The 20,621-nt window shown below is 42.7% G+C and overlaps 1 protein-coding gene across 2 annotated transcripts in view; it reads right to left on the bottom strand.

Moving 5' to 3' along the window:
* eva1aa (eva-1 homolog A, regulator of programmed cell death a) overlaps nt 1-20,621 on the bottom strand; it is a 457,150-nt gene that overhangs the window by 240,184 nt on the left and 196,345 nt on the right. For both annotated transcript variants that reach the window (XM_085997096.1, XM_085997097.1), the window contains exons 3-4: nt 12,842-12,965; nt 4,393-4,545 (exon numbers count right to left, since the gene is read on the bottom strand). In XM_085997096.1, the coding sequence (XP_085853222.1) occupies nt 4,393-4,545; nt 12,842-12,965 (277 nt within the window). The remainder of the gene's footprint in view (nt 1-4,392; nt 4,546-12,841; nt 12,966-20,621) is intronic.

Genomic DNA, 20,621 nt, shown 5'->3' with positions numbered 1-20,621 from the left:
GTATGGATTTATCTGTTGTTCTTCTAGATTCAAACAGACCACGTAAACAAGGCTGATTTTATTTCTCCTGTGACACTAATCAGTCTACTGTAAAAAACAGTATGATTCAATTCATTATATCCTAACCCTCCCATGATAAATGAAGAGACTTCCTAATACTTGAACTGATACAATATTAATGGAAGGGAAAGCAAACATCATCAGTTCAAATTAAAATTAATTTAATACCAATTGTAAACTTATAATTATATGTGGCCCAGGAACATTCAGCCTGTTAGTTTACAACAATTGCAGCAAATTGCCATGGTTCTTTCATGAAAAAAATAACAAAGGTTTGATTAATTTGGAACACTGAAAATTACTAAAATATTTCCTAATATCTGAAACAGCTTTCAGGCTCTTCTGGGTATCTTACACACCCTCTTGTACTTTAGCTTTACCCCTCACCACCTCATTCATTGGAGTTGTCTTAAAGTGGGTCAGTTTAATAGGAAGTAACTTCTGAAGCCAGGTACTAGAGAAAAGTTCATTGGCATCTATTTATCTTTCACCGTGAACATTCAAATAATAATGTAGGTCCAATCGATTTAACATTAAGTATTCACTTACTGTAATAAGCTGTGCTTGATACAAAGCTGATTATTTAATTCAAAGACTTCGCGGCATAATCTGATTTTAAAACAGGAGCTTTGAAAATTGATCATAATAATGAATGCTGCTGTTATAAAATTTGCTACATGGGACACATGCTGTACAGGCACAATGGGCCGAATGGCCTCCTTCTGTGCTATATCATTCATTCTATGATTCATTGAAAACTCACGTCAATCTTGATCCAAAAGAAAAACCTATACCTGCAGTTCCTGTTACACCTGTAGGTGGTGCTATAATAGTTATCTTCAATGCTAAAGATGTCACGGCTGTCTTACGCACAATCACTCATGCCTGGTGTCACGCAATAGCTGACATTTTTATGGCGAGAGTTTATGGCTAAAAATAGCTTGCAGTCTGAATTTTGCTGCAGGCTCTGCCCACTGTGTGTCACTGTGAAGCAGGTTAACTTTCTGCACCACTGCATATCAGCCATATTGGTAATGGTGAGCATTGGAGGCAAGAACTACATTTTATATTTAAATCACTTCTTTTTTACAATTTTGCCCCCTTCCAGGTTTCCTGGAGCATCCCTTTGGGCAATTTCAGGCCTCCTCCGTCCCACTACTGCCGCTAACCATGGACGGTCCCACTCCCGTTCTCCGTGACCTGCTGTTTCCTCCCATGTGCTTCATGGAGACCTCCAGTTTCTTTACTTTGTTTACAATTTTTTTAAATCAGTAAAAATGTTGCTACCTGCCAAGCCTGCTTTCAATGTCCAGTGTTCCATCCTGCAATTTTGCTGTTCCCAGTGTCATCCACTTCCCAACCTATTCCAGCCTTCTTGGCCCGGTGCTTTTATTTGTGCCCTTTGGCATTCCGAGACACATATTCAGCTGCTCAAAGTGGTCCTGGCCCTTTCTGGTCTTCTATACCAGACCCCAATCTCCTGCCTCACTACCACTGTTCCAATCACCTTTCAGCCATTATCTACGCTAGGCCCCACTACCTACCACCCCGATTACTATATGACTGCCTCTGCTGCTTTTTATGTTGGACCTTATGTAATTTTGAAATATTATAATATTTTACATTATTTATATATATATTTTAAATCAATATAATTTTATATATAACAATACAACAATCTACTATGTATTATATGTCATAATAAATACTGTATAATATAATAAATATACGATACATTTTTATATGTATATCGTATTTAAAAAGATAATTTGTTTAAAGAAATATATATAAGTATAGAACACATACAGAGTGCCTGTAGCACTTTACAGATAATAAAGTTAGAAATACTCCCTTTCTCCATCGTCCCTCACCCTTCCCCCTACCTGGCATCCCCCCTTCCCCTTCCCACTCCACTGTCTGTTGCCCCAACTCCCAGGCGCCCATCTCAGCCATTATCTAGCAACCCCCGACCCTGGTTGTGTCGCACATAATAATAATCCCACCCAGAGTATTTAACCCTACTCTACCTTCCGTCTCCCCCAGCCGCTAACTCTGCTCTGTCCTCTCTAACCCCACTCCACCTTCTTCCCCTCTCTGACCTCTAACCCTACTCTACTTCCCTCCCCGCCCCTAATCTCCATCTATGCTCGACTTTCCCTGGTCCTCCCAGCCTCTAACCCTCCTCTATCTTTCACCTCACAGCCTCTAGTCTTACTCCCCAAGCCCTCTTTACCCTTCCTGTGGCTTCCTCCCACCTCCAGCATCACACTCCTCTTTAGACCCTATTCCAATTATACACTTGGGAGATCGGCTGGCCTCTACAAATTTGGAGGGAGGATCAAACCAAAAGAAGTGTGCAAGCTAAGAGTGAGGTGTACAACAGAGGAGGGAAGAAATGAAGATCACGATAAAGCATACAGGGCGGATTTACCCTTGGCAGCAAAGAGCCTTAGGAATGGAAAGTACTAGATATAAGAGAGCCATAAGTAGCCTAATAAGATACCAAGAGAATAAATACTTGTGAAATTATTGGCAAGCAGTTAAATTGAGTAAAACGCCATGATATATAACTAACCTTAAGTCTTGCATTATGCATTCTCGATAAGCTGCCTTCCTTGGCATGACATGTCCAATGGTCCCAGCATGGAAGCATGATGTTGTATATAGTATTACTTTATCTCTATCTCTACTTCTCTTTAAAGCTGTCTTATCTTTATAGCCTCAGGCTCACAGCTGAGCCTGAGCCTGTCCTCACCCAATGTCCACACATGTACACTTCCAGGAGGAGGTTCACTGCATAATGAATAGGAACAGATACCTGGCCTATTTCTCCCTTGCAAACTACAGGGCACTGAGATCTAGCATTTATTCGGCATCAGCTAACAGCACCTTCCCAATCTGTGGAGCTCAGCTACTCACTGAGTAAACTTGCTCAGGCATCAGGAGAACTGAACTTATGGGGGGAATTTTAACTCCCAAAAAACAGGTGGGTTGGAGTCAGGTGGGAAGTTAAAGTGTTAAAAATCTGAATCCCAACCAGAACCCGCCTCCAAATCGCCCACTTCCGGTTTTAACAGAGGCGGGACGGGGCGGGCAGCCAACCCGCTCCCAGGAGGTGGGTCATCCATTTAAATATTATAATGAGGCTGGCGTGCCTCAAATTTAACCACCATTTTAAATTTAACTGTAGCTGGCCGGGTTTCCCACGCCTCTGGAAACCCGACAGCTAATGGAAGGCAAGGACTGCTGGATCCAGGAGGGAAGTACTTACCTCCTGGATCCAGCGTCCCTGCCTAACCCACCCCCACGATCGGAGAACCTTCCCACGAGGCCTCTGATCCCCCCCCCCCCCCCACTTCACCCCAGGCCTCCGATCACCTTCCTGGCATCCCTCCCACCCGATCATTCTCCAGGCCCCACGATGTTCTCTCTTCCCAGCCCCCCCGATCGTTCTTCAGGCCCCTCGATGTTCTCTCTCCCCCGCCCCCACCCCGATCATTCTCCACGCCCCTCAATATTCTCTCCCTCCACCCCCCCAATCCCTTTATGCCAGACCCCACTGTCTCCCTCTCTACCAACCCACCCACCCCCCCGATCGATTGATGCCAGTCCCTGTTTTCTCCCTTCTCCTCCCCAAACCCCCTCCACCAGCCGCCCACCGATCCTTTGATGCCAGACCCTGTTTGCTCCCTTACCCACCCCCAATTCCTTAATGTCATTCCCCATTCTCTCCCCCCACTCCCCACGATCCCTTGATGCTGTTTCCCATTCTCTCCAACCCCCCCCCCCCCCCGGATCCCTTGATGCTCTACCACATTCTCTCCCTCCCCCCACCCGAATCCTTTGATGCCATTCCCCATTCTTCCCCCACCCCCAACCGATCCTCCTCCGGCCCCCGGTGGCCGCTCGGCCCCCACTCGATCCCTACCTCCCTCCTCTCTGCGGCCTAATGCCTCTCAATCTGGCTGGCTGTGGGTGGGAAACAGAGGCTTCCCATGCAAATCAGGCCCTGTCGTTAAATTCGGCAGGGCCTGCGGAAAACCCGTTCTCCCGGGTTTCCTGACCGCTCCCGAGCTTCCACTGCTCCCGAGCCCCCACCATTCCCAATCCACCTCCAGATTAAAAATCCGGCCCATATTTCTATAATTAAAAATATACATTCTAATGGTTTATTCATTTGAATGAAGGGCATAAGAATATACGGTTCTAATGAGAAAAGAAACAGTCCATCCAGTTTGACCGTGTACGGGACATGCTCAGACTATTGTCATCTCCCTCCTGCCTTGTTATATAATTAGTCAATTCTTAGCTTTGTAAATACATCACACTTACCTATAGCTGGAGCTCCAACATTCTGGTAAGGACATTCCAAGCTCCCCTCATGTGACCGGCCATAGACGGCAGAGTAGATGGCTATCACCATACTCCGTTTACAGTTCAGTCGTAGCTTGTCATCTTCACAAGCCACTTTACTCTTGTATTCATCTGTAATTACGTAAAATGATTTGTTAAGTTCTCCTTTTAACCAACCAAATCAGGGTCCTACATTTTACTCAGTTTCTGGAAACTCAGAATTGAACTGGTCAAACCACCTTTTTAACGGCTAAAGATTATATTCAGTAGATGGTAATTAAATTATCATGTTCCCTCGATTGTGCTTAGCTGCCACGTTTCAGGATTTTTTTTACCATTTTTCTACAGAAAGAAATTGGAGAAAAAAAGAGTTAATAGTTGTGTTTTAAAGCAAAGTATATTCACACAAGTTTTAAAAGAAAAGGCATTGAAAGGAAAGGTGATTAAAATGCTAATGAGCTAAGCTTTAATGTTGTTACCCCAAAAAACTGTAAATGATAAGCAATTCATTAGCCTGTGTTGTGAGATCCCTGATCCTAGGTGTTCAGCAGGGATTGTCTATTGTTTACAAGTTTACGGTCTGAGAATAGCTCTTTTCCCAAATCCATTCTGGGAACAACTGGTCAAAGAAAAATTCTGAAATGTGACGTATCTCCTCCCCCAGGTTAGGTCCATGCAGCTTGCTAGAGAAACTGTGCACTCACCACTTGGTACACCAGCAGGACTGTCGATGCTACTGGACCCAGGATCCTAAGGATCCAAGGGACGTGCCTCCCCTACGCCTGGTGCCTCCGACTCCTTGCACCAACTACAGTTCCATGTATTCTGCGGCAGGGTGCACTTGCTATGCGTAGTGGGGCTCAAATTGATTGGGCAACCACTGTGGCTGGACCACCTTCGCCTGTGGACAACTGCTAGGCACTGCTCTTGGGTTCTGCCACATGCTGCCTGTGGCTGTCCATTGGCACCGAAATGAGATACTGGTACCCACATGCACAGCTTGCCCTGTCGCCCGGTTGGGCACTGTACCACTTGGTTTCCCATGTCGCCCCCTTGAGCAGGTGAGACACATGTCTATTTCATCCTGCCTGAGGTGTGGTGCAGTCCTGCTTCCTGAACACCCCATGTCCTCCTGTGTGACTACACACTGTCCCAGAACATGTTGCCTTTTTTAATTCAGTCTGTGTGGTGAGGGGTGAGCTTTCTTTCGGCCTTATCCTGAACCCTCGAGCATGGTTGGCCAGCTTAACCTCCTCAAAACCCCTTGGTTTGTACCATCTAAACCTCTCTGAATGGTGATACCCCAGCATCATTTGGCTCACTGCTTGCAGCTGCCCCACTCACTTCTGCGGGATTTGGAGCCGACCCAGTAGGCCTTCCACTTGAAATTGCCCCAGCCCTTGAGTTTCTTCACATGTGTGAGCCATGCGCTTTGTGCAACTTGATCATTGACTTCTGCTTGTGCTGAACCAATAACGCCAGCCCTGGGCTGCATTGTCCTGAGATGCTTGTTTGCAGCATTCCTTATTAAAACATCCAGCAGCTTGGGCAAGTAAACTCCCACTTCTGTGACCCCTGTGTAACCAAAGTATTCCAATCAAATTCTGGCCACGGTGCATCTGTGGTCATTCACAGTCCCTGAATGCAGGCAACTTTGCCCTTATCATAATGGTAGTCCTTCACCAGGCTACTATGTACTATTGTGAAAAAGTAGCCAGTGTCTCACAACCTCCTTAGCTGCTTCCCATTCACCATGACCAGGTGAAAGCAAGGAGTCAACCTATCTACATTGGTGGTCACTGAACAACTGGCCAACTCATACCTTACGAGCCCAAGCAACTTCCCAGTCATGTTGCAAGATTTCTCAGAGACCAGGGGGGCAATTTTCTAATAGGGGCGGAAACCGGTGTGAAGTCGGCGGAGCGCTGCCCGCCCCTTCTGAAGCCCAGTCTCATTAGAATGGCACCTCACTGCTGCTCGCCAGTTCTAGGAGGGGGGATATCGGCCGGCTGCTGGGCTAAGCCAGCTGGAGACCACGAGCAGCGGGTCCGCCCGAGTCTTTTGGAGTGGCCTAAGAGGAGCACTCCTGCTCCTCCTGGGCACACCAAAGAAAAAATTGAAAGTTTACTGTGCCATTTTGTGAGTGGCCATCTGTGGTCCCTTTAAGTTTTCACATCAAATTGATGTAGAAGCTGCAGTACATCTGGAGAGTGAAGTTGCTGATCTGCTGGGACATCGAATCCTGGCAGGCAGTGCGAGACCGCCTGCTGCACTGGGAGACGATAACGGCAGCTCACGTGAAGTGAACTTTAAAACTTTCCAAAGTGATTCAACTTTTTATGCTACATTTTTAAACTTTTAAGTGTTAACAAAGAGCTGATTGTTCAGCTGGGTCTTTGCTGACATTAAAAATATAACCAGCATTTCAGTATCAGTAAACCGAGCTCTGCATACAAGCATACATGCGTTGAGCTCCAATTTGACTAACCAGAGGACAATGTGAAACCAGCAATATAATTCAGTGTTGCTGGCTTGCAATGCTATGAAGCAGGAGCTGGTGTCAAACCAGCTCCTGTAATATAACTAGGATAACAGAGGATCCTTTGACTACTTTCCAAAAAGTGGTAACAGTCTTTGACTACATTCACAAAGTTACAATGCAACTTACACATCCTTGTGGGTTTCTCTTTAACTGTCCCTTGTTGAAAATCTATAATTCCTGTTTGCAATGTGGCTTACTTGCTTTTGTTTTACTATCAGGCTATTCTTTTGCTTCAGTCACGCTTTTGCCAAATACTAAAGCAAACACTGTGAAGAATGATGGCCTGTTGTTATAGATGGATTTTAACGGATTGGGAATGCCAAATATTCAAAAGGTAAAGAAGTGTATGCAGTCTGAAAGGTTTTTTAGAATAATGCAGTTCTGCTTCCCCTGAGGTCAAAGGTGATGACCTCCGCCCCTTCATTCTAAAATTGTATTTACCCACCTGCCTTGCAAAGAGTGTCTTGGTACAAAGGCTTGTCTCCCTGTGCTGCCCTCCCGTCAATACAAAAAGCTGCCTCAAAGGCCATTAGCTTCTGTAATGAAATAGTGCCACAAGCACATTACAAAGGCCACGTGCTCCAGGAGCACCAGAATGAAAGCCACTTGTGATGGAGACATGAGTGGTTAAATTTAATTGTAGCCACTCTAGAGATAAAATAAATTATCTACTGAATAGCACCAGGCCTTAGGATACCCCAAAATGAAAATGCAATCCAATGATAAGTGTGTTTAGATAAAAGATAAACTGAAATAATAGATGGTCTCTATTAATCAAAGATGTAACACTGACAGAAATGCAGTGCTGTGCAGGCAATTAACAAAGGGACTGACACTTGTCTAGGCTAGTCTAGATTTGAAAACTTCCTAAAGCTAAACCTCTAATAAAAAAAATCATGTGGTAAGTTACAAAACGACGTTGAGAGAGAGCTGGGAGGAAATCAACTCGCTAGTTTGACCTAAGAATGGTCCATGCGACTAGAAAACCTAAAAGAGGAGGAGGAAAATAATTTTTCTAAATTGCAACCCAAAAAAATCGATGTTAGTGAATTTTCATCCTAGGCTAAATGAGAAAACAGGTACACTCTCTAAAACAGTATTTTCTTTTGGTTACGAAAGGAAGCAAATCTTACCTAACAAAAGACTGCCATTCAATCTAATCACAGTTTCTGCAACTTGTGCTTCGTCTCAGTTCAGTCTCATCAGTGAAGTCTGACCCAATAGAATGTTTAACTTTTTTTAAATCTGATTTATGTACAACATTTTTTAAAAGGTAAGCTGATTTCATTGGTTTAGCTCTGAAGTGTTACATTTATCTTGCAATAATAAACAGCAAAGATCTGTCCAAACAGGGAGGTGTGTTTTATTCAATCTTATATTCAGTGTCCCCTATGATGTTAACAAGCAGGGTTTTGTCTCACAGAAGATATTGTTTCTGTAAATGGCAGGTAACCAGATAGCAAACCATGGCAATCTGGTTTACTACCTGCAACTCAGAAGATGAGACTGATATGAGGGACACATATTCCACATATTCCATTAGGACTGACAGTTTTGCACAGTAACAAAGGAAGCATTTATCTCCTAAAAACAAGTACAGGGCATCAAAGTTAGTTGCTTTATTTTTTTGGAACCACGGGAGCTGTCTACTGCTATACCGATTTATTTTTTTCTACTGGCATTACCTGACAGGTATAACAAATGAATGCTCTTTAGGTAAACAATGCTTTGTCAGAAAGGCCCAAAGAATTCTAATTGATTTACAGATATTACTTTTACATTCTGTATGATTCACAACAATAATACATGTGTTAACCAGGAAGCAAGCATCATGGCTGCATTTGTCTAAGAAGTAGCTTGTTTTCCTTGACTGGGATGGACCGTGAGACTGACCACTGTATGAGGCATGCCGAGGAGAGCCACCTATGGTGTTTTTGTGCTCACCGTTTTTGGATAGTAACTTCCGGCTACCACACATGCGCAGATAAACACGGAAATCAGGAAGTTGCCCTGCTCCTCCAGAAGCTGCGCTATACTGGGATCTCGCCGAGGGGCTCGGCATTGAAACACATGGAACAGCGTGATATATACGCACTAAACTCGCCAGAAAATGTTAGGGCTTGTCCATTCCAGTATGAGTAAATTTTTAACAGCGTGAGAAGTCTTAATTACTGCCAAACAAGTTCTCTGGCACTGAAAGTTATTTTTTACAAGTGTGGAGGCTCATTCCTTCAGATTTTAATAGATTTTTAAAAATTTTTAAATGATTTTATTTTAACTTTTTCCTTTCTGTCTCTTTTATCTCTCTTAATCCTATCTTTCTTTCCCTCTCTTTATTTTGCTTTCAGTACATGATTTGCCATTGGCTTAACTATTCTAACTTACACTTCCTGGTTCAGACTCTGCATGCGTCAGTAAAGATTCTTCAAGCGGATTGATTGAGGAGTTACGCAGTTGCTTGTCCTGTTCACACAGGTCCCAGATCTCCTATAGACAGTGCTGTTCCAAAATGGATTTCTGATCACTGCAACTTCCAGTGCAACAGCCCATAGAAAGCCTGTGGGCAAGTGTAAGTGTAATGAACGGCTGGCACTGTTCGTTCGCCGTTAACCGCAAAATCTGGGCCATTCTTTGTACATCTATGTACATACTCTCCAGAAATATTCATGGTTAATATTGCTCACAGTAATTTGCAAGTCTTTGACATAAATGACAAACAATTTGATCTACAGTGCAAACATATCGAAGTGTTATTAATATAATTGAAATTAATAAGCACCATCTCTGAGAATCAGTGCAAATGATACAATGGACACATTAATAAATCTTACCTTATCCTAACTTGTGCCATTACCTTTTGTTCACAGATTTACTTTTTCTACTAGTCATCCTTATTTTTACCAGAGTAATTTCTGAAGTAAATTTCCTGCTGTTGCTCTGAATTAACCTTATTTACATTACGGGGCAGATTCACTGCATGTGTGTGCTAGCTGCTCAAAAGTCACGTTCATAACTCTTAAGTTTTTGCCTCTCAATGCAGCTCTGTCCTTCTTTGCCATCCAATGACAACATTTTAAAATGGCAGTTATTACCCATGCCCATCAGTATAGCAGAAAACATCTGTACCTTATTAGTCTACCTCAGCAGAGAACAGAAAAAGGAAGAGCATCAGGAGCCAGGAATGGGAGATATATTAGGGTACGATTACAGTGTTTTGAAAACCATCAAGCATTACTTAATTAATTTCTGAACAGATGTGTTGACATAAACAAAGGGAATCCATCTGGTCATGGTCTAAACAGAGGAAACTACAAGGGTATGAGGGACAAGTTGGCCGTGGTAGATTGGGAGACTACATTAAAAGGTATGAAGGTGGACATACAATGGCTAACATTCAAGGAAATAATGCATAATTTGCAACAAACATATATTCCTCTAGGGCATAAAAACCCAAAAGGAAAAGTGATCCAACCATGGCTAGCAAAAGAAATTAAAGCTAGTATTAAGTTAAAAAGGAGGAAGTTTATAAAGTTGCCAGAAAAAGCGGTTAGCCTGAGGGTTGGGATCTTTTAAAAAATCAGCAAAGGGGGACAAAGAAATTGATAAAGAAAGGGAAAATGGAATATGAGCAAAAACTAGCGAAAAATATAAAAACGGATTGTAAAAGCTTCTATAGGTATGTGAAAAGGTAAAGACTGGCGAAGGTAAATGTAGGTCCTTTACAGTCAGAGACGGGAGAATTTATAATGGGGAATGAGGAAATGACAAAGAAATTAAATAAATACTTTGTTTCTGTCTTCAAGGAGGAAGACACAAAAAACCTCCCAGAAATATGAGAAAACCAAGGGTGTGGCGAGAATGAGGAACTTAAAGAAATTATTATTAGTAAAAAAACAATACTAGCAAAATTAACGGGACTAAAAGTCGATAAATCCCAAGGACCGGATGACCTACATCCTAGGGTTTTGAAAGAGGTGGCCATTGGGATAGTGGACGCATTGGTTGTCATCTTCCAAAATTCTAAAAATTCTGGAACAGTTCCTACAGATTGGAGGATAGCAAATGTAACCCTGCTATTTAAGAAAGGAGGGAGCGAGAAAACGGGGAACTACAGACCTGTTAGCCTCACATCAGTAGTTGGGAAAATGCTGGAATCTATTATAAAGGATGCAATAACTTGGCACTTAGAAACTAATAGTAAGATTGGGCAGAGTCAACATGGATTTATGAAAGGGAAATCCTATTTAACAAACCTATTGGAGTTCTTTGAGGATGTAACTAGTGGAGTAGACAAAGGGGAACTGGTAGATGTGGTGTATTTGGATTTTCAGAAGGCCTTCAATAAGGTTCCACACAAGAGGTTGGTGAACAAAATTAGGGCACATGGAATTGGGGTAATATACTAGCATGGATTGAGAATTGGTTAACAGACAGAAAACAAAGAGTAGGGATAAACGGGTCTTTTTCAGGATGGCAGGCTGTGACTAGTGCGATACCGCAAGGATCGGTGCTTTGGGCCCCAGCTATTCACAATCTATATCAATGATTTGGATGAGGGAACTAAATGTAACATTTCCAAATTTGCTGATGATACAAAGCTAGGTGGCAATGTCAGTTGTGAAGAGGATGTGAAGAGGCCTCAAGGGGATCTCGACAGGCTCAGTGAGTGGACGAGAACATGGCAGATGGAATATAATGTGGATAAATGTGAAGTTATCCACTTTGGTAGAAAAAACAGAAAGGCAGAGTATTTCCTAAATGGTGAAAGATTAGGGATTGCAGATGCTCAAAGGGACCTGGGTGTCCTTGTACATGAATCACAGAAAGTGAATGTGCAGGTGCAGCAAGCCATTAGGAAGGCAAATGGTATGCTGGCCTTCATTACAAGAGGATTTGAGTACAGGAGTAAAGAAGTCTTACTCCAATTATATAGGGCCTTGGTGAGACGACACCTGGAGTACTGTGTACAATTTTGGTCTCCTTACCTAAGGAAGGATATATTTGCCATAGAGGGAGTGCAACGAAGGTTCACGAAATTGATTCCTGGGATGGCGGGACTGTCATATGAGAAGAGATTGAGTAAACTAGGCCTGTATTCTCTTGAATTCAGAAGAATGAGAGGGGATCTCATTGAAGCATACAAAATTATTACAGGGCTTAATAGGGTGGATGCTGGGAAAATGTTTCCCTTGGCTGGGGAGTCTAGAACCAGGGGCCACAGCCTCAGGATAAAGGGTAGGCCATTCAGGACTGAGATGAGAAGAAATTTCTTCACATAGAGGGTGGTGAATCTTTGGAATTCTCTACCCCAGATGGCTGTGGAGGCTCAGTCATTGGGTATATTCAAAACAGAAATCGATAGATTTCTGACTAGTAAGGGCATCAAGGGATATGGCGATAGGTCTGGTGAATGGAGTTGAGGCAAAAGATCAGCCATCATCTCATTGAATGGCGGAGCAGGCTCGAAGGGCCAAATGGTCTACTCCTGCTCCTATTTCTTATGTTCTTATGTTCTTAAGCAATGCACATTTTGAATTTCGCCAAGAACAACGATTTCTAGTTGCCTGATTTCCAGAACCAACTATTAGGCCCATTCTCCATTAGACAGCTGGACTCTGATCTCCATTTTAACCCTAGCTATTTTTAAAGCATTGTATGAAATAAAGACAGGTTTTTCTCCATAATTAACACAGGAATAAAACTTTGTTTTTACCAGACAGACCTCCTAAAAAACCAGAGAAGAAAAATGAAATTTCTGCTTTAATTTTCCTGATAATTGTGAGTCCTTGGTTTAGATATATTGTAGGTTAAATATTCAAAACTACCAACAGAACTAAAATATTTCTCATCAATCAAATGTAAATGAATGCTGGGTGAGCTACTTACTTGGCCGGCACTTGTACCATACAATGAGGTATTTGGTAGTTCCAGGACAAGGGTCTGTTCCAAATATTCGACTATTGACAAGAAGCTGACAATTCCTTCTGTCCTGGCATTCATCCAACATTTTCTAGAGAAACACAAAAAACAAATATTACTCCAAATATCACGTGCTTTCGCAATTTGTACATCAGTGCTCTTCAAAAAATAATGCGAGATTAATTCATATATTTCACAATGTGGTATAACCTCTAGGATAGTGTAAAAGCACTAGTGTGGCATTTTCCATTTCTCACACCATCACCATCCTGTCTGAATGATTTCTCCCATTTCCATTTTTTAGGTCATCATCTTAGAAGGAAATTACTGAAAATTGATTCCAACAAGAGTTTATTTAATTCTTGAGCCACTGATCAAAATATTATTGAGCGTTCCCATGATGGTTCAATGAGTTTACCCAGTAAGTAACTGAGCAACACAGAGCAGGTTAAATCTGCTGCCTTAGCTGTTCTCAGTGGGACAGTGATAAGGACACCAGAATTAGCCACAGCCCCATTGCGTGGGGGTGGCACGGGGTGGGGGGGAATTGGGTTAATGAAATAGTTTGCCAACATTCAGTGTCAAAACTTATGCATAAATAATTGCCTCTTGGGATTGGTACTGGTGGTTGCCTAGCAGCTATGGAGCTGTAATGCAGCAAGTGTCAGCACCTTTGGGCAGGGGAGGGGAAGGGAAAAATATACATATTACTAATTCTTATGTGTCTAACCTACTATTAAATAAATAATCTCCTCACATCAGGATTAAGAAATATATTTGCCCTTCAGGCTCGCCAATGCTTAAATCAGATTTGGATTATTTGGCAATTTTTTTGTCTTCACTGCCTTGGCAGTAATGTGGCACAGCAGATCACCCACCTGTTACAGAGCCCACCTGATATTCATTGCACCAAAATCAGTGGAATAAAAATCTGGTGGGTTCTACGACTGGTGGTGAGTAAGTAGGCTCCGACAAAGTACCGTCCTGGCAGTGAAGACGAAAATTTACCCCGTCTTTATTTAATCACTCCTTAAGCTCTACCTGTTCCCTCAGGAATGCTAACTTCAATTTGTGAAATTAATGTCATTTGCAATTTGAACAATCCTGAGTAAATCTGCACATTTTCCATTAATTACTCATTAACAGTTAACAAACAAAAAGAGCATATGTTAAAGTGGTCAGGGATTCTCGTTCTTATCTCATTGAGGACTTGTATGTGAAATTCAGTCCTCCCAACACTGAGTCACACTCGAAGGAAGCATAAGTCATAGATAGGGCCACATCACTATAGCCCTAATTCTTCAATTGCACTCCCTTCAGCTTGTGAATATAATGCTGGGAATGCAGGAGCATTGAACTTATCCTATAGTTTCAATTTTTGATTTTCACAAGAAGTTTCTAAAGTTGGCCTTTTACATCGCACAAGATTAGTAAAAGGCTTTTGCTTCATTCTCGATTCCTCTGATTTAACTGCCATTTGCTCACGATTCAGCGATTTTTTATTAAAAGTGTAGTTACATTTACTTTATTAATCTTTTATCAGGTTCTTCCCTGTCTCTATTAATCTTCCTAAACAAATCTCCCTCTTGGTTGTCATTGAACCCTCTGCCTTATTGCTGACTGTGTTTCTGAATAAATCTGCTCCAGAATAAAATCTTCCCCAGTTAGAATGGCAATTAGGGTTAGAGTTGGATTGAGTTTTAGAATTGAGCTGAGGTTTAGGGTAGGGCATAGGATTAGCATTGCAGAAAGTGTTAATTCGAGTTGTGCTGAGGGTTACAAGTGACATGAAGGCTAGAGTTGAACTGAGAGTTGGAGTGTGATTGAGTGTTTGAGTTGCGATAAGGAATAGGTTTAGGGTGAGGGTAAAGCTTAGGGTTAATCATAGAGCTATAGTTGAGTTTATTTCATTCAAGAGGAAGTATTTATTTCAACAAGGAGACTGTCCTAGATGGATAACTGGAGCAAGAGGAGACCTGTTGCGGGGCGACAATATACTTCTTGAAACTGGGTTTGATACTGCGGCCAGTGGCTTTCTTGCTGCTGCTGTTGCTGCTGTATTGAGATGCTAAGCCCTGGATTCAAATATGTAGAATCAACTTGCAATGCAGACATTATTATATATTAAATTTAGTACAAGGCACCTTTCATTGAAAACTAACGATAAGTACTTGCAGTACCTGTTTTTCATGTAGGTGGTGCTATAATGGGCCTTTTCAATGTCGGAGGCATCAGGCTATGTGGCACACAATAGCTGCTATTTTATAGTGAGAGTACATAATCCGGTGATTGCACAATCCAGCCACCTAGTCCGCATAAATCGCTGAAATTCTTTCAGAATTTTTGTTAGCTGACAATTTTTTCTGAGTAACTGAAATTTCTTGTGTCAAAAAGTAAGGGTTAAACAATTTTTTTTTAAAAGATTGCATATTTCACAATAATGTAATTAAATTTATCCACTGAATTGTCTTTTACATTTGTAATGCCTTCATTAACATTTTTTACTTGAAGGCTTCAGCAGATCTCTAAAGCCTGGACTTGACTTGATGAGGATGGATTTTAATCGGGAGGTTGGGGTGAGAGGGAGCATTAAACTCACCCGAGTTTATGTACCAGTCAATAGTGCTGAAGTAATATTTTACTTTGGCTTGTAGCACTTTATGCTCAGTAGCTTTTCTTCAAATCATCAGTACTTCGGGTCTCCACGGGTGAGTACGCACGGGGTACTCACCCGTAGGCCCAATGGAAGTGCCGGTTTCCTGCATGCACTGCGCGTGCGCGGGAAACCGGCACTTCCGTTCCCCTGAAAGAAGGGGTTCAGAGTTTGAACGCGTGCGCAGGAGAGAATGCACGTGCGCATCGAACTTGCGTTTTTTTTGCGGGTTTTCCCGGGAGGGTAAGTCTCCAGAATTTACACATTTAAAAAGCAGTCGTAAGGCCTGCTTTTTACAAGGTAAGTGGTGAATTAATTAAAATTAAAACATTTTTTCCACAGGTTTATTATTTTTAAATACTTTAAAGAAAGGTAAGTTTATTTTTAGACCCGTTAGAAAATAAAATTATTTTTTTCAAAAATTTAAATTATTGTTTAAAATAGTTATTTCATGTAATTTATAGTTAATTTTAAAAATGTGATGTTTTTTTAGAATTTATTTGAAGATTTAGTGATGTTTTGGGGCTTGTAGTATTTCTAAGTTTGACAGCACTTCCTGTCAAATTTATGAATGAAGCATTCCCTGCTCCGATTGGCTCCCCATGGCCCACATGATCCCAGGGGATTCATCAAACTAACTGCGCCCCGGGATACGCAAGCACTGCGCGCCGGCAATTGGAGGAGGCCCAGGATCGGAATTCCATGGGGGCCCACAGCTCAACGGCTGGCGCGCAAGGTAAGTGCAGGTCAGGGCTTGCACCCGCGGGAAGCCCCCGACCCGAATTTCTGGGCCATTTTTGCAAAACAAGAGGACACATTTTCATAAACTATTATGGTAAACTTTATGTTGAGTGCTTTTTGTAAAAAAAAAACAGAGAGGCCATATGTGCATGTCTGTACAAGAGAGAAAAACTGATCACACACCTTTTGTAGCTTTGTTTTGTATTCTATAAACTTCAGAAAATGCATTAAGTTTGGGTGGGGAAGAGAAGGAGAGACAGACAGCGAGACTAGGGCCAGGGATGAGAGAGAATAAGAGGAGTTAATGTTAGTTGAATTTTCAAAACAAATCAGTTGAATTTTTAAGCCAACTAATTATACACCTGTGTTTTGCTTATAGTTGGAAAAGGTAATTGATCATTTCTTCCTCCTGCAAAACAGAGATATTCGTTGCCAACACCTGTGAGACAGCTAGAGAGTGAGAGTAAGGCAGGTAGACAGCATCTTTTCTCATTTTAATTCAATTTTCTTTGTGAAAAAAAATAAATTGAGAGAAACAGATAGAAAGGGAGGGGAGGAGGGAAAAAGGGAGGGGAGGAAGGAAACATGTTGAAGACAAGGGCCTCTTTTCACCCAACTTGTGAGAAACACAAAGGGGGGAATTTTCTGGGAGGTCAGCGGGCGTGATCAGTGGCAAGTCAGGTAGGAAAATTGTTTTTTTTGACAGCGGGTCAGGTCATTATGACCTTGTTAAGAGAGGATTAACAACAATTTTGAGCTCACCTTTAGAATTTAGCAGCTCGCCAACGGGGTCCACGCTGCTCGGGGATCACGTCTGTTAAGCTGAGCGGGAGTTGAATGACCATGGAATCATCTCATTACTTGACAGCTTGAAATGTGCTATAAAAGCTCCCATCTCACAGCTGTTCACTTTCCAAGCTCAGAAGCTGTTGCTTACTGAAGCATTTGGAAGACAGATTGAGCTTTATGCAAGCTGCAAGTGTTTGGGGCAAGCTCTCTTTCAAGTGTCACCTCATTGGAACAACCTCTCTCACCACTGACAGCTCGCTTCTGTCATCTCAAGTTCACCCGCCATCTATTCCATCAGCATGGCTATGGTTTATAATTTCTCACCTTGGTCCTCAGAATCTGACCACGATCAGCCGCAACAGCAGCAGCACCAGGCACACCAGCAGCACCAACAATAACACCAACCTTCTCTGCAATCACCTGATGCTGCACAGGACAGAAGGCATCAGCACCTGTGCATATTGCTGCCCAGGACGCAAGGGATGGTCTCACCATGGCCACATTTACTTCACTTGATGCTGCACACCATGATGCGCCAGGTTGGCAGCACCCCACACCAACACCATAAAGCATCCCTACAATGCCCAAGCCATTCCTTTCACACTCATCAGCATTGCAGGGGGTGCTGTTATGTCTCACCATTCACTGCAACTCACTAAGCCACTTCCAAAGGTGCACACAAATCTGTCCAAGAACACAAAGTATTGAAAATAAAGATTTCAATGTTTGACAGCATATTAACAGAAACTTCAGATGAACATTGGCTAAAACACACAAGTGGCTACTCTTGTGTGTTGTTAGTTGGTGTGATTGGACTAGGATGAGGATGAGTGTGAGGGGTGGCTAGTGAGATGGAGAAATGATAATGTAGATAGAGAGGGATGGGTGGAGGTGCAAGGTAAGTTGGTGTGAGTAAGGATGTGCAGGAGTAGGGTAGGGAAGGCAGAGTGATGGGGATGTGATGAGTAGCACATCAGGATGAGCTTAAGTGTGGCTTTGCAGTAACATTTTGTGATCTAATGAGATCATTGAAACTTTTGCACCACTGCAGCCTGGTCCTCCAGACGACATCCCTGCTTGTGTCCTCCTGTGCAATGTGCAACCAGGCTGCGTTGGTCTCCTGGGGAGGTCTCTTCTGCCCATTGGAAGGGAAGAGAACCTCCCTGCGTGCTGTGACTCCCTTCATAAGCATATGGAGGGAGTCATGGGAGAGCCTGGGTGCAGCCGCGCACCCCTGTGCAGTGCTTGTCAGTGTTTGCAGCACCTCAATGCTGTAGAACACTGACAGCACAAATGTCAACGTGAATTTGCGCATGGTCCCTTTAAGGAAACCGGCTGATGATGAGTCATCAAATTACATCATCAGACCCGCTTCCTTCAATTGGACCGGGAAACGTGCTGGGCGGGCTTAACAAGCCCAATCAGGGTAAAGTCATGTCAGAGGCCGGGATGGAGCCAGCAGCAAGGCCGCGACCCGCCACTGACCTCACCCGCCACGGACCCGCCGAGGTAGGGAAAATCGTGGCCAAAGAGTTAAGAGGAAAGAAGCAGAAGAGAACAGAAAGAGAGAGAGAGAAGCAAAAGAAGGAAGACAGAGAAATCACAACACAAAGACATCAGATCGGTAAGAGAGTGACTATATTCTCTGACTTATTGTGTGCAATGCCACGGGATGTCAACTAGAATTAAGTAATAGCCCCAAGGGATAGAAAACACCTTTCCAGCATGATGTAAATAATATATTCTCTATGCAGATGGTGCGATGTGTTGTTAACTGAAACAAAGTGATGATTGCTTAGCATTCCTACACTTGATCTGCAGTCTGGGCCTGACGGCATGGATTATCACTGACAGACGAGGCGTTAAAGTGATGTGCACTGCCTGCAGCTAGTAACAAACTGGCAGACTAAAATATTATTGTCAAACTTGAGAGGTTTCTTCAAATTGTGTCACTTCCTTGTTCAGTAAAACAAAAACAAATAAAACCCTTACTTTGATTTTCACAAAATCATGCTTGACTGCACAAATGCTTGATTAAGAACATAAGACAGAAATGGCCAAAGAATGTTCTTATCTCATCATGTTCAATTTGTGTCAATCAGCACCTTGTATTCTGCTCTTTTATCAATTGTTTTCACTACACTGGCTAGAGTTACTGTAGAAAATAAACTATCACTGTTTTTAATGGATGAGATGGCAGGACTTTGCTCAACTGAAATCGGAAAGGAGTAAGTATATTCCAATCTGTTAAAAAAAACATTAAATTCAGCTTATGGATAGCCTTTCAGGAATCCAAACAGCTGCTTAGAACATCTAAGACAATAATTTTAATGCCTCCCATTAAAGGTTACCAGTTATCAGGAATTTCTGTTTCACAGAGCAGGTGTTCCCGTTTATAAGATAAAGTATTGGATTATCAAAGATGACAGCAACAATGAAGCTTCACTACAATCTTTACAATGTGGTGATTTTGTGAGAGATTTCTGAGGGACTGTTCTGCCTGCTAAGTAGGGCAGAATGGAACCCCCACCCACCCGAGCCCCAAGCTAGAGAGCCTGTCCCAAATCCCCAAGGATGGCATCATTTGCATGGCCAGGATGAGTTGCCAGCACTTGCAAGGGCACATTAACAGCACTCATCCTGAACGGCACTTGCAAGGCGAAGCAGCCCACTGCCACTCTGCCTGATTCCCACTAGCCCCAATGGGTCCAAAGGAAAAAAGTGAACTTTTTTGGAGTCTTCAGCTTCAAAAGGAGCCATTTTGCCTCCAGACAAAGCAATTGATCCCCTCCAGGATCAGTTACCTCAGTCTAGGTGAGGTTTAGGGCCTTTTGGAAGGCTTCAAAGGGACTCGCACCGTCAGCCAGCTCTGCTGAGGTCTTTCAAGAGCGTAAAGGCAGAATTCCTGGAGTAGCCTCGGCACTCTCCCAGACACGCCCCCTTGACATCGGGGATTGGGTGGGAGATGCACCCATGACCTCCCGCCAATGGAATTTAAACAGAGTCTGATTGGGGAAGAGTCCTGGTGAAATCGAGTTTTACCCAAATTATCCCCTCCCTCTCCTAAGCAGAAATCGGGCCTGATGCTCTCTCTAGCCCCAGGAATTTGAGGGCCCTGGTCTTCACATGAATGTTATTGTACAATTTTCAAAAGTATCTTAATTCTAAAGATCACAGCACATCTGCACCATGTTTTTACGATGTCATAATTCTAATCTGTTAGTCTAAACAGCTGATACCTACCTACAGGATGGATACAGAACTCTTAAGGAGAAGAGGAAGAGGATGCTTGTCTTCTTTTTAATCTATGGAGTGATGTGTACTGAAGTTAAGCATGAAGGATCAGTCTTTTGGTTTTCTTGTCAGGACTGGCCTGTGTCTAACAACTATGGGAGATACTCTCCAGAGTTACATTCCCTGAGGATTTTCATTTGTTCCAGACTCAAAGTGTTAAGCTTCCTCCTAATTTTTTTTCTGACATCTTTTATCAGTTGATGAATGTAAGCCATGGGCTTAATACTAATAAGCTTTATCCAGAACACGTATAAGCTTATCGCCTCTGGT

Source organism: Somniosus microcephalus, chromosome 9, assembly GCF_052327205.1.
Source record: "Somniosus microcephalus isolate GS21.2 chromosome 9, FLI_Smic_1.0, whole genome shotgun sequence".
Classification (NCBI taxonomy): domain Eukaryota; kingdom Metazoa; phylum Chordata; class Chondrichthyes; order Squaliformes; family Somniosidae; genus Somniosus; species Somniosus microcephalus.
The sequence above is the reverse complement of the archived record's forward strand: the minus strand, read 5'-3'. Positions and strand labels throughout refer to the sequence as shown.